The sequence below is a fragment of the Aquila chrysaetos genome, chromosome 21, assembly GCF_900496995.4.
Source record: "Aquila chrysaetos chrysaetos chromosome 21, bAquChr1.4, whole genome shotgun sequence".
Taxonomy (NCBI): Eukaryota; Metazoa; Chordata; class Aves; order Accipitriformes; family Accipitridae; genus Aquila; species Aquila chrysaetos.
This window is the reverse complement of record NC_044024.1, coordinates 17,040,209-17,053,549: the sequence shown is the minus strand read 5'-3', so window position 1 is coordinate 17,053,549 and position 13,341 is coordinate 17,040,209. Positions and strand designations below refer to the sequence as shown.

The following is a 13,341-nucleotide window of genomic DNA, read 5'->3' as shown; positions in this document are numbered from 1 at the left end:
TTTATGCCTAACTCTGTTTTTGCAACAGCAAAGCATACTATACAACATAAACATGTTCTATATTTAATATTCTGTTAAAGTTACACTACAGAACCGCATTTACAGGCATTCACTTAGAACATGTTATACTCAATCTATGCACTGGATAACATTAAGACATTGGAGAAAGACGATATAAAACCAGAAATGTTGGGGGATTAAGTATCACATTTAGTTGCAGTAAATAAAACCAAATACAACCATTATGCAAGAGTATTTTATTTTCTGCCTTAAACAAATAAAAGCACATTTCCAATTTGAGGTAAACCATTAGTAGTAGTTTGCAGAGTATAAATGTCTCTAAAAATAAAACAGCAACACAAAGGTCATGACAAGATTTACATTTGTCTCTAGACCTTCATTAGGTAGTTCATACAGTACCACTTTACGCAAGCTATCTGGCTCAAGCAACCACACGCTTCATTTGAAGGCCTGGTGTAACCAAAAGAAAATGCCATGACAGTGTTAGGACTGAGGGGAAGTCATTCGTTCTCACCACACATGGTCTCAGGCACTTTAACATGTTGTGTCAAGTTGTTTATGAAAGCTGCTGTTGCACAATGCACTCTACTTCCAAACAATTTTGCCTAGTTTACACCTTCCCACTCAGGACTCCGTTCATCGTTTTTGTCCTGTTGCCAAATGGAAACAACTCATCTGGACAGCCAACAGCCGAACCAGAGAAACTAAATAGGGGGGGAACTATACCAGACAGGCACCCAAGCTGAATCACTTGGACAAGAAACACATTTACGAGTGATCAGCAAATCATTAGTTATCTCCTTCGAATTTCCGAGAAGGTTTTGCAGTAGTATTTTGGATGATGGAGCACATTTACATTTGTCCTTGGTCAGATCCATTTACCCAGGCCCCTCTGGCAGGAGACTAGGTTACATAGTCGGAACAAACCTAGTAATTACAGAGATATGTGAGCTAAGAGAGCAAATAAGTAAAAAGCAATTCAAAGGTCAGGTCCCCCAGGTATAGCATTGCTGGTTATGCATGAGATGATTGTGCCGTTTCTTTTAATGGCAACGTTCCAAAGCAACAAAGGCCTCAATACAGAAATGGCTTACACCATGTTATTTTATTTTGTACAGGGAACTTGTGTAAGTTACATTGACTGGTAACATTTGTCTGCTAGTTAAAGCTGCATGTACAAGAGCACTTGTTAATCATGCCATACCAGCAAGTCTTTTTTAGGCCTAGGAATCAATAGCAGCTGGTCTTCCCTGTTTAATATCATTTCATTAAAGTTCACAGAAGAGTTACTAAGAGGGAAAGTGAATGAATAGTAGTCCAGTCAAGTCACACTTCATGGTGTACCTGGTTTTTAGGAATGCCTAGTTACACTCAGTATCTAAACCTTTGTAATACTTCAGATGTGCTTTAAAAGTAAACAAAGAATATTAATCCATGCATAATTATGCATGACTGAATACATCAAGTATTCATCAGTCCTTATTAACTTCCTAAGTATCTAAAAGTGATTTAACCTCTCAAAAAGTCTTACCTTTTTTTAAAGCAGTTAGTGTTTCATCTGTAAGTTGCTATGTAACTCCTTAAAAGCCAAATTATCTTACATAATATTGAATTACATTGCACCACAAATGAGTACGATGCTTCATGGACAAATTAAATATAGTCCCTTTTCTAAAAGAATTACAACCCAAGGCCCAGATCCTGCAGAAGCTAACACAAAACAGGATTTAGTGGAATTTGTGTTGCATATGTGAAGTTAACTCTTGTGCTTGTGTCCACAGTGCTAGGTTGTTAATGAAAAACCGTGATTTCAACCTACTCTGCACTAAATTGTGATAGAAGAAAAACAGTAATAGTCCTTTATTGCCAAAATTGCAGTTTACTTTTGCACAGACATTTTTCGTGCATACTTCAGATTAAGCAGGTTTAAAGGAAGACAAATCTCAGACCTTTAGTAGTTTACCACTGAATTTGAAAAGGAAACCTTTGAAAAGAAAACCTTTGAAAAGAAACAATTCACTGTAACTCTGGACCTTTTGTAAGCATTGCTGCTGTTGCAACTTGCAAAACAGAAGTGGAATGTTACAAATGATCCTCTACGATTCAAAAATAGATTGGTCCTCACTGCACTCTCTAGTCTTTGTTTGCATCCTGGGCATCTTCTTCATCAGAGTATACAGTGGGTTCCTCCCCTTCTTTCAGCAGCTTACCAACATGGTGATATTTAACTGGGGAAAAAGAAAGAATCCAAGTCATAATTCTGCCCTGAAGATGTACCTTTTTTAACTCCTATGTCTGTTTCCTGAATTAACACAATGCCTATATTAGAATGAAACAGCTCTCAGCGACTTGTTGCAAACGCTGGGGTGAAGGTGAAAAGCTAAAATCAACTACCTGAACTACTATTAATGTTGTAGTAAGTGTAAGAAACATGCGAAGTGCATGTAACCTCCTATTGCCTAAGCCAAAAGATGAATGAATGTAAAGACACATGTAAACTGAGGGACTCATCTAGCAAAAGAAACAGAATCCTGGATTAGATTATTTCTCTTGCCAATGTCAAAGCTGGTTTTCAACCAATGGCATTGTTAGAATATTTACGTTGTATATTATACATGCACGCACATCCACACATGTGCACAATTTTCAAGGGTTTTTATTTTTTGTAATATATGTTGAAAATATCCAATAGGACAGAAGAAAGATCCTTTCTTCTAAAGATAAAGACAGATCTGTTATCTGATTATGCAGCTAAGCCTCTGCCTTATTTTATATCTCTTTTTAAACGTGTAAAAACACCAAGATCATATACATGTAAGAACTGAGAGCTATGCTATGTTGCCCATCTGTCAACTTCAACAAAGCAAAAGATGCCTCTGACTACAGGTATTTCAGACTAGCATTGTTGTTATAATTAAGAATTTAAAGCAACTAATCGCCAAATTTACTAGAAACATAGTAATAAAAAGCGTGCAGTTCACTGTCAGTCCTGATGCCCAACTCTTGAAAAGGTAGATTTAAACACTCGTTTAGGTCAGATAGTTGGTAGCATAGCTCTGGTTTCTGCAACGTACTTGTTAGCATCATAACACAGCCATTCAGTGTGGCATGATTAACAGTCTTAAGACAGGAAGAGCGCCAAAATAGTAGGGCCACATCAGGTCAGAACTGAGATGTTCTAACAACATTATGTGGAGGAAAGCTCCATTCTAGCTAGTGATAGTAAATCTTTAATACCGAACACTAGACTTAAAACCAAAACCCATTTGACTTCCACCATACAACTTCTTTGTATATGCAATTTCCATCATATATATATCTGTAAAATTCACCAAGGCAAACAACTGATACATGTACTTTTTGTCTTAACGGAGTAGAAATAATCCCTTTGCTGTTCACTTGCCTAAAAGGCATCATGAGATACGGAGGAATTATTTTTCATCAACAAGATATACAACAGGAGAAAAAAACAAATCATACCAGTGGGCATGCCCTGGTACAAGGTCAACATAGGAATTTCCATAAAACTGTGGTTTGAAGTTCTCTTTTTGAGCAGCAAGTTGAGGCACACAACACAAAACAGTTGGAATTGCCTTTTTTAAACTTTTAATACTAAGCATAGAAAAACAAGGCAACTATGAAAATTACTTCCTTCTGTTAATTTTAGAACAAACATCTCAAGTGTGCAAGTTGCCTTTTTTCTTCTGCCATTCTGGCCATCATTGGCACGGTAACAACCAGGCTGCTTCCAAGCACAGAGGTGGCATTTGCCCATTCCTGATCATCTTCTAGGGGAGAAAGTCAGCTGGGTACAGTTGTCCATGAATCTGATAAAGCCACCAGCAAGGCCATGCAGAGTAACTTATTTAGAGTTAAATAAAGTTTTATCAAGAGCTCCAAGGGGAAAAGGCCTAGTTTAAACAGACTTCAAAACTCAAAAAAACCAAGAAGTAGTAATTCAAATGTAACTCTTGTTTCTGAGAAGCTGAACAGGACATAAGCTTCATTTTTCAGAGCATTAAAATCTTATCGTCTCTACAGATAGGTTCTTAACTGTATCAAAAACATGCTCTTAATTTCCAATTCCTGTCAACTTTTTGGGTGGTCTTATAGATCTTATCCTATGCCAGAGTGCTTTCATCTCTCCTACTGTTCTCTAAGGAGCAGAGAGGGAGAACGCAGAAGGAAAATCTGACATTTCCCTTGATTCTTTTGAGTAACAGTAATTCTAGTAATACTTAGTAAACTGAGGTATTAACTCAAAGTAAGTTTCCAGACTGATGCTTCCAGCTGGTAACAGCCTTTTAACCATTACTTCCCTTATTACACACTAGTTAGCTACTTCTTTGTAAATAGGTTTAAAATTGCTTACAAGTGAATTGTGACTCCCAGTCCCTCAAGGCCTCTTGCTGTGTAGCATTGAGATCAGAGAGGTCATCATAGTCATCCCTCAGAGCCTCCTTATCCAGGCAGAAAGTGGCAAGACCTCGGGATGCATCTCTTCCAGCAAAAATCCCATACGGGCCCTCTTTAAAATAAAAACATAAGCAGCATTATTACAGAGGTAATGGATGCTGTATGATCTTCATGGATCAGAGTCCCCAGACTGAAACGGATCATGGTTCGTACCCTGATCTGTGAGTCAGAGGTGCCTCAAACTTCTGAAACATTTTTAAGTTTTATTCTTGGTAATAAAGGAAAACAGAGGAAGAGGACAAGAAACAAAACCATGGGAAGAGATACTGAGTTTGCTGAAACGTCAGGACAATGAACCACAGAACGGTGCATGGAACATACAAACAGGGTAAGAATAAGCATACAAATTGTGAAAGCACATCCTTAGAAAGAGGAACAGAGGAAGCCTTTGTAATTTGTAAGTCTGAGGTGAAAGGGAAGTTTTCTAAGAGATGCTCCTGACTTACTTAAAGAGCTGAAAGGATGACTTGACAGAAAATGCGGTGGAGATACTAGAAATTACCAACTTGGAAGAAATATCTGTTAAAAATTTGAAGATGCAAGATGAACTCAAATGATCAAAACATGCAACTCACAGTAGATCAGAGATATCTTATCAAGACAGACCCTTGCTAAACTTCATTAATGATTAACCTGCTTGCATGACAAGGTGAAAACGGAGATATCACATGTTGCAACTAGACATTGAAAGTTCTTCTTAAAGGAGCTTAAAGAAGTTAGATGTGAACTCTGGTTACTGTAGAGAGCATGCCATCTTCCACACCTCCCAGAGTGAGCTTTTTCCTAAATTCATCAAAAGAATCTTACCTTTCCGTTAAAATGAAAACCAAACTAGTCAGACACTGTGATGAACCATTCAGCAATTACCAAATTGGATACAACGGGCAGCTTTTACTGTTGTCAAGGAAGGTAGTATCCAAAGCATGGTCCTTAAATCAAGTTGGTTTTAGTTTGCACAAATACAAACCTGCACACCTAACTCAGCTGTATGTATCATCTTGACTGCTGCAGAATGCAAAGTTACAGTCCAGCACCATTCCACGACAGTCTCCAGCCTGTGTCTGGACCAAAAGTAATAATCTCATCATGCTTCCAAAGACGTGGTGTCTCTTGCACTATTCTCCTTGTCTCTGAGTAGCACTGGCAGCTCACTACAGCAGCTACCAGCTGTCTGCACAACTCAAGAGTGGTTATGCCAGACAGATCCTGGTACAAATTAACAAGCCTCAGTGAGGCTGTTTAACAGGAGCGCCTCTGTTAAAAATAAAACCCCATGCCCTAGTGGAGGTGATTAAATTCTTACACCTGGGTGCACATACTCCCACCCACCTCATCACTAGCTGCTCTGTAAGTCTCTGCATAGCTTATTCAATCTTTGCACGTTTGAACTGCCTGCACTCCTGATAGGAAGCTGGCTTAATCTAAATGGTTAGGTATTTAGCATATATATTATGCAATAGACTGATGTCCACTAGAAGTTGGGAATGGAATGTAAACACTTCGCTTCTGCTGCCCGGCATCAGCCAAAGGCACCCGAGGCTGACGAAGCCGCCCAACCCAACAGCGGCACAACCCCTTACGGTGCGTGTAACCTGCCCTGGGAAAATAAAGGCAATAATAAACAACGTAGGCTGGCAAAGCCGGACTTTTTACAACATCGAGGCCCGACTCCGGCGCCCAGTAATCCTGCCCTCCGCCTCACCCGGGGAGGCAGGTCTCTCCCAGCGCTGCCGGTTGTGCGATCTTGTCACAGGCCGAGCTGCGCACGCCCTTCGAGCTCTAAGCAAGCCGAACGCTTTCCAAATCTCCGGATCGTCAGCAGGGGCGAGAGGGCACGGGCAGCTTAGCCCAGCGTTTATCCCGCAGGCCAGGAGGCGGGTTAGGCATTAAGGCGGAGCACGCCGATCCCCGGGCCGCAGGGAACAAATTCCCCCGCCAGCACCGGCCCCGCGGCGGGGCCCAGCCGGGCCAAGCCGCCGAGCCCCCCCCCCCCCCCCGCCGTCATCCCTCCGGCCAGCGGCCCCGGCCGGATCCCGGGCACAAAGAGCCGGGGGTTCCCGGGCTGGGCCTGCGCCGCCGGCCCCCGCCCGCCCCGGCCCGGCCCGGCCCCTCACCGGGCCCGTAGAACTTCCTGGCGCGGCTCACGTCGAAGACTTTGCCGTTGATGGCCATGAGGATGCGGGGGTCGCGCACCCCGTCGTAGGGCCGCAGCTGCGCCAGCGTGAAGTCGCGGCGCTTCATCTTGGGCAGCGGCGGCGGGTCCGCCTCGCCCGCCGGCGCCGCGGGCCGCTCGCCCCGCAGGATCTGGTAGAGCAGGAAGAGGCAGAGGCCCAGCAGGCTCAGGTTGAGCGGGGAGCCCACGATCTCCAGCAGCAGGCCGCCCCCCTCGGCCGCCGCCGCCGCCTCCTCGCCGGCCGCCGCCGCCACCTCCTCGCGGGCCATCGGGCTCGGCTGCGCTCCGGCACGGCGGGCTCTGAGGCGCGATGCGGCGGCGGGCGGGAGGAGCCGGCCCGCCTCAGGCAGCGCTGAGGGGGCGGGACGCTGCCCGGGCGTGTGGGGCCGGCGGCGGCGGGAGGACGGGACCGAGGGCGGGAGGAAGCTGAGGCGCGGGCGCGGCTGCCGCCCTCAGCCTGAGGCGGGCTCGGCGCCGGCCGGCTGCTACCCCGCCTCCGACAGTAGGTGGTGGTGTGAGCCAGGCGATGGCGGCGGCCCCGGCGGCCCGGCGAGGAATGGCTGCGCGGGGGGCGCCGCCGGCCGCCGTTCCCCGCCGAGGCGACAGCGGGTCGGGTCAGGTCGACCCGCCGCAGGGGCGGCTCCGTGGCACACGGTTTCACAGAAATGTTGGCAAAAATAACCTCGCCGTTGCGTTAGACCCGCGTCAAAGCTGCCGCGCTGGCCAGCTGGGAGCCAGCCGGTCCCTTCCCTGCACCCGCTCCTCCTGTGGCAGGGCGCATCTCCGCCTTCCTGGCGGGGCAGTTTCTTTTCGCAGTGCTTACTAGCGATCGTGCCAAGCTCAAAGTGGGAGAAAAGGGAGGAAATTACCAGGCTTCTGGGTTTTTCCCCTTCGGGTAATACCCCCCGGCCCCCCAAAACCACAGAAGCGGCAACCACGAGGTACTATCAAGAAAAAGAAAAGTGTCCAGTCGTGGACTTCTTTATTCGGCCGCCTTTTCAACGGAAATTTTGGTGAAGTAAAACATAAGATGAAGGAAGTACTAACTCGATGTACCTACTCGATATGGTGTTCACATGGAGCGACTGGAGCCCTGAATAGAGGTAAGTACTACTGCCGTCATCTGCTCCTTAGTATCAGGTGTGAGAAAGCAGAAATGGTGTTTTGGGTATGAGTAGTTGTCTCTGCAAACCGTGTCCTCACCATCCTTCAAAAAGAACACAAACCAATGCCCAGTCAGAATATCGTCGTTCCCTCTACACAAGTGGGTAATGGCACTCAGGGTGCACGTGGAGAAGAAATGCAGCGTGCCAGCCTTGATCTTGCATTGTAGCTTGGCAGGTGGTTTGTAGCACTGCTTCAGCGGATGAAGGCCGCTTTTACTGAACCTACCATTGGGACGCTTAGTTAAATAAAATCGAAAGCAGTGCATTTCATTTACTTTCTAATTCTCAAGTGTTAGGAAAATTGTAACCCTGTGGGCCACCGGGGCTACCGATAGAGTTTTGCCTTTTGGGATATGCTCAAGACCTCTCAGTACTATGGTGTTTAAACATGTTGGCTCTGTCGTTGCAAGGTAGGATGTTTGGTTCCACCTGCTGTCTGATTTGGGAAGCTCCTTGTTTTATTGATCAGCACTTGGACCTTGATCTGTCCATTTATGGTATACACTGACTTTTGCTTCCACCTGCTGTGTAACTTGAAAAGCTCATTGTTTCACTGATCTGATGACTGAGATTTGTATTTGGTAGTAAAGTAGGTCTGCGTTTCGACCTTATTTAGCATACTAGATAAATCTCCAAAACTTTAGAATTATTCAAACTAGGAGCTGTATTACCTAGATGACAGTTAATTCTGCTCAGTGTAGACATGACACTGTTACACTTCATTGTCTTGATATAACATGTTAGAGGAATAGACATAGAAAAAACAGAAATTTGGAGGGAGATTTTAATTTTTTACAATACATTTTGTTCAAGAGAGAGGAAAAAACCCAGACTCCGAAACAACCCCAACCCTGAATTTGACCGTGAACCAGACACTGAAGGGAGGGAAAAAGAAGCTCTGTTTATGCCTAGTATCCTACAGAAACCATCCAAGAACAGTTCATTCTTAGATAAAGATGGGCCAGGAAACATTGCCAAGATTGATGGAATCTCAGGTTATCTGCCACACGAGCACTGGTACTGCAAGTTACAGTTGCCCACCTTCAAGCTCTTTTTTTTTTTACCTTGCAGCATATAAAAAAATACTCATATGCCTCAGAATGCATCTTACTTCAGAAAAAAATAAGAACAGATATTTAGAAATAAATGGGCATAAATAAAATTATGATACATGAGTCAGAATTATCTAAATTCATGAACCCTTTGTTATACATTTCTCGCTAGCAAGCTTACTTGGCAATTCCTTTAAATGGAACTGAGGTTCTAGTGAGAACAGAGTTGGCCCCAGCTCCAGTTAAAGACCACAGGCATTAGCTATGCTCCCACACAGGTTTTCCTCTCCATTCTAGAGACAACAACAGTTTCCTCCTTGAAACCATTCTGTTAAACAACATCTATGAGATGGCTTGATAAAGCAGTTCTAATATAATGCTGTCTTCTTATTAATTAAAGCATTGGAACTCGAATAACTTTCATATCCTTGCAAATCAGAGTAGTTCAAACAGTTTTAAAATACTCCTACTTTTTTTTTTTTTTATATCCCAACATAAATCTGTTAGAGACGAAGAAAAAGTAGCTCTACTACACATCAGCATTCTTCTTACTGCTCAATTTCCACTTTGGAACTTGTCTGGTAGATTTAATGAATTTTTAGAGCATATTTAATGCTTCTAAACAAAGTGTGCCTTGCCTAGGTTCCCCATGATATGCTTTTACCTTGGCTGAGTACACGGGGACCATTGTTGCCAAGCTGGTTTTGGTCCTCACATTCTCTCATTGTTCCTTTGGAAGTCCTCCACAGGAATTATTTTCTCTGACTTACCTGATTGATTATTTTAATTCAAACTGTGACTGTAAGAAACTTTTCAGAAGTTTGCAAAGATACTGATGCCTAATTTGCATTACTTGTGAGCAGATTCCCAGAGCTGCTGGTCACCTGGAACTATTGCTGGCTTTCATTCAACCTGCAAGGACCCAGGGTTTCTGATATACAGATGAGGTATCTTAGTCTTTGTGTTTACTGAGAACTGGCAACGAATAAAACCACTGGCAAGTTGGATCTGTACCGTCCAGCCTAAAGTCTGATTTGTAACTCCCACCTGAGAATTTGAGAGACTTCAGTAACATACCATAGGATTGCATTACAAACAGCTTGTAACATCAAATAGCAGCCATAGAGAGAAGGTTTTGCCTTGTGGTCCAATGGCCTCTTGGAATCTGTAGACTTCTCTAAGTAAAGAAACTAAAAAGCAAGATTAAATGTGCCTTGCAAGGACACAAGGAGTTCAAGCCTTCGAGAGAGAGGCAACATATTATATGAGACCATCCAATACCTTTACGTAGGCAAGCTTTATCGTGCCTGCTTGTTTCTCACAGCTGGTGTAATACAGCTATTACTTTTCCCTCTTTTTTTTTTCTTCCCCACCCCCTCAACCCGCACCCCCAGTAATAATTTAACTTACTAACAAGGAAAAAGAAAGGAATGATGAGATGCTGTAATCTCACTGTTCTTTTACTGACTAGTCACTACCCATGCCAAGAAAACAGAACCCCTCCCTAAACTGCAGCAGTCCAGTAGGTCAAATGTACTATCCTAATGCTGGCAGCAGGCGTTATATTAAGCTGTTGTTAGAGTGGGTCTGTTCCAGGTGCAGAGCAGGTACCTGACCTAGGAATGCCCTGAATTACATCTAGTCTTCAGATCAAAAGCACAGACCATCTTTCTGCTGGACTTCCTTTTTTTTAGTTTTTGTTTCCATCTCCATCACATTTCTGTTTATTTTTCAGTTGCATCTTCTGACTTTCTAGCTGTGCTCTTCATCCAGCTAAGTGCGAGAAGAACGAACTTTGCAATGTGAAGATGACACTATGCTGAAGGCTATCAAGATCCTGTCATTCCTGCAGATATATGTGTAAACATCTGCAGCATAAAACAGCTCCAGATGGGAATTTTTACCAAGTTTTAGAAAATGTGTCAGAGAGGGGGGTTGGAAAGGCAGACTGCTGATGCTGGAGAATTGCTTTCCTCAGAAACATAGTGATGTGAGCTCGCGACTAAAATCTTCCCCCCCACACCCCCCGCCTCATCTTCACCCTTGCTTGCTTGCCTTTTAGGCTGCCAGGACATTGGTTTTCAATTCAGTCATGCTGAACAGGACTGACAGTCACCGTGACAAGAAAATTTGCTTGGTCAGTACGTACAGCAACTACACTAGGAAGTTTTGGAGATGTCTTGTCTCTTAACTGTAGATGAAAATCCATGTGTGAATTCTCAGTATGGGCTCCTTTTTTGAAAGGCAGCAGATGTCAAAAACAATCTGGACAAGCTGTAGATACTTCTGGAAGAGACACGGAAAAAAGAAAACATAAGTCTGCCTGTGATTCTTGCAATGTAACACTCAGTATCCCTAGAAAGCACGCTGACTGACACTGAAAGAGTAAATAAAATCCCTGATTTCTGACAATAGCTCCTTGGATTTGCTTACAGGTCTGATGAACCAGGAGGGTTTTATGTATCAAAAATAACTGGATGACATGAAAGAAATTTGGTGCATTCACAGATTGAGTCAAATCAGTAGCGCTGTTAGAGGGAGTAGGAAATGTTATCTCTGCTCTGTTAGCGTCGCATAGGGAAATGGTATTCATTGCATGTACATGTGTTCTTCACAAGGACCAATTTTTACTTACACTGGAGACATTCACTTTGCATTTTGGAATGCATGAGCCATCTTCACTCATGTCACTATATCCCTGAAGTAGGGCCTGTTATTTCTTTGCCGCTATGATGGAGTGCTAGTTCTGCTACAGAGCAGATCAGTCTGTTTAAACGTGAATTGACAACCAGCTTCAACGTTAATAGATTTAAAGGTTAGAAGAAGGGAGGTATCAATAAACTAGGATGGTAGAGTTTTCTAGGTGTAACCTTGCAACATTTTAGTTGCAGAAATGCAACAAGATAGGCAAGGATTCTCATCTCGGTTTGCGTTTATTTAGCTGAAATCTGCTTCTGACACCCTAGCTGATTACAAAGAGGGCTTTCACTGCCTTTCTTTGGTCTGCTTTAGTCAGGTTGTCAAATCCAAAGCAGCACAGACAAGACAGGGGGTGACGGAGTAAAAAGAAGAAAGCCGCAGTAGGCAGACAGGCATGTGGAAGGAGTATCACTTGCTTTTTTTCCCAAATCATCTAGGTGTCTAGTCAGACTAGATACACTTCCAGGTGCAAGCCGAATTTCTCTGTTCCACAAATGATTCCTTTTATCTTTGGCTTTCTGATTTTATTAAACCATTGAAGATAGTTCAGTCGTGCTTGGTTTGACACAAAGTTAGAGTGCTAAATAGTGATCCAGTGGAATCCAGTTTTCAACACGCTAAGGAAGCAGCCCGACAGTTTCCCAGCCTGATGCATTTCCAGCTGTTGTAGTTATGCGATGTCCTCAATGAGAAAATCTTTCAGAGCCTCAAAGTCATCCCACAGCCCGAGAGATGTTACGTGAATTACGTATGCTGAGAAGATGCCCTGCACCGTGCCCCAAACCTAGGCGATGCCCTGAACGCAGGCGTCTTAGGTCAAGCTTAATGTTTTCGCAAGCAGTTGAGTCTCGGGAGCGAGGCCACAGAACCGCCCGCTACCTTCACGCCGTAGGCTTGCCTTACGCAGCTGAATTATTGTGGCTCTCCCAGGTCTGAGTCTGCAGGATTCCACGGACACCAAACCCGTGGGGAAGCCTTGGAGATAGCACAGAACTTCCCATCCCGCAAAGGCAAGAGAAAGAGCCAAAATTCCTGCAGTATCAACCCCCTCCATTTTCTTTAAACGTGGTGGTTTTCCCAGGCCAAGTGCAGCTTCCCGGCAGAGGCACCGCCGCCCGCTCCCACGGCCGGTCCCAGCGCGGCGGAGCCGGAGTTGTTCCGGGGGGGGGCTGACCCGGCTTCACGTGGGGAAGCCCGTTCCTGCCGCCGCTCCCCCGGCCCTCAGGGGTGTCTCTGCTGCTCCGCTCGCTCGCTCGCTCGCTCCCACGAGGGGCCGCCCCCCCCCCCCCCCCCCCCGCCGCTAACACGGTGCGTGGGAGGTGGGGCCTGCTACCTGGTGCACGAGACCCGGTTCCCCGGGGCGCGCGCTGGGTGCCGCTGGGCGGCGGCGGCGGCGGCGGCGGGCGGAGCGCGCGGCCGGGGCCGCCCCGGAGCGGCGGGTGCGGAGCGGAGCGGAGCGGAGCGGGGCGCTCGGGTCGGCGGCCGGTGAGTGGCGGCGGCAGCGGGGGACGGGGAGGGCAGCGCAGGCGGGCTAACCGGGAGGGGGGGGGCACGGCCACAGCCCGGGCAGCTCCGTAGCCGGTGTCCCGGTAGAGGGAGGAGTCCTGCCCGCGGCTCCCGCCGCCCCTCGGCAGCGGCGTAGCGGGGCCGTGCCGGTGAGAGCTCCTCGGGTCGGGCTTTGCGCACGCGAAGCTCTCTGCTTGGCGGTAATAGAATAACGCGAGCGGCGTGAGCTTGCTGTGATGCGCTCTTT

At 45.6% G+C, this 13,341-nt stretch overlaps 1 protein-coding gene and 1 long non-coding RNA gene across 2 annotated transcripts; one reads left to right on the top strand and one right to left on the bottom strand.

Moving 5' to 3' along the window:
• Positions 1–242: 242 nt before the first annotated feature.
• On the bottom strand, positions 243–7,051 carry PGRMC1 (progesterone receptor membrane component 1). Its single transcript, XM_029996829.2, has 3 exons — positions 6,612–7,051; positions 4,394–4,549; positions 243–2,249 (listed from the first exon to the last, which is right to left on the bottom strand). The coding sequence occupies exons 1-3, from the start codon at positions 6,937–6,939 to the stop codon at positions 2,155–2,157; spliced, it is 579 nt and encodes a 192-aa protein (XP_029852689.1). The 5' UTR covers positions 6,940–7,051; the 3' UTR covers positions 243–2,154.
• A 254-nt stretch (positions 7,052–7,305) lies between these two features.
• LOC115333625 lies at positions 7,306–11,302 on the top strand. The gene is made up of 2 exons (XR_003920866.1): positions 7,306–7,773; positions 10,624–11,302. It is a non-coding gene; the product is annotated as an uncharacterized LOC115333625 (long non-coding RNA).
• Positions 11,303–13,341: the final 2,039 nt, after the last annotated feature.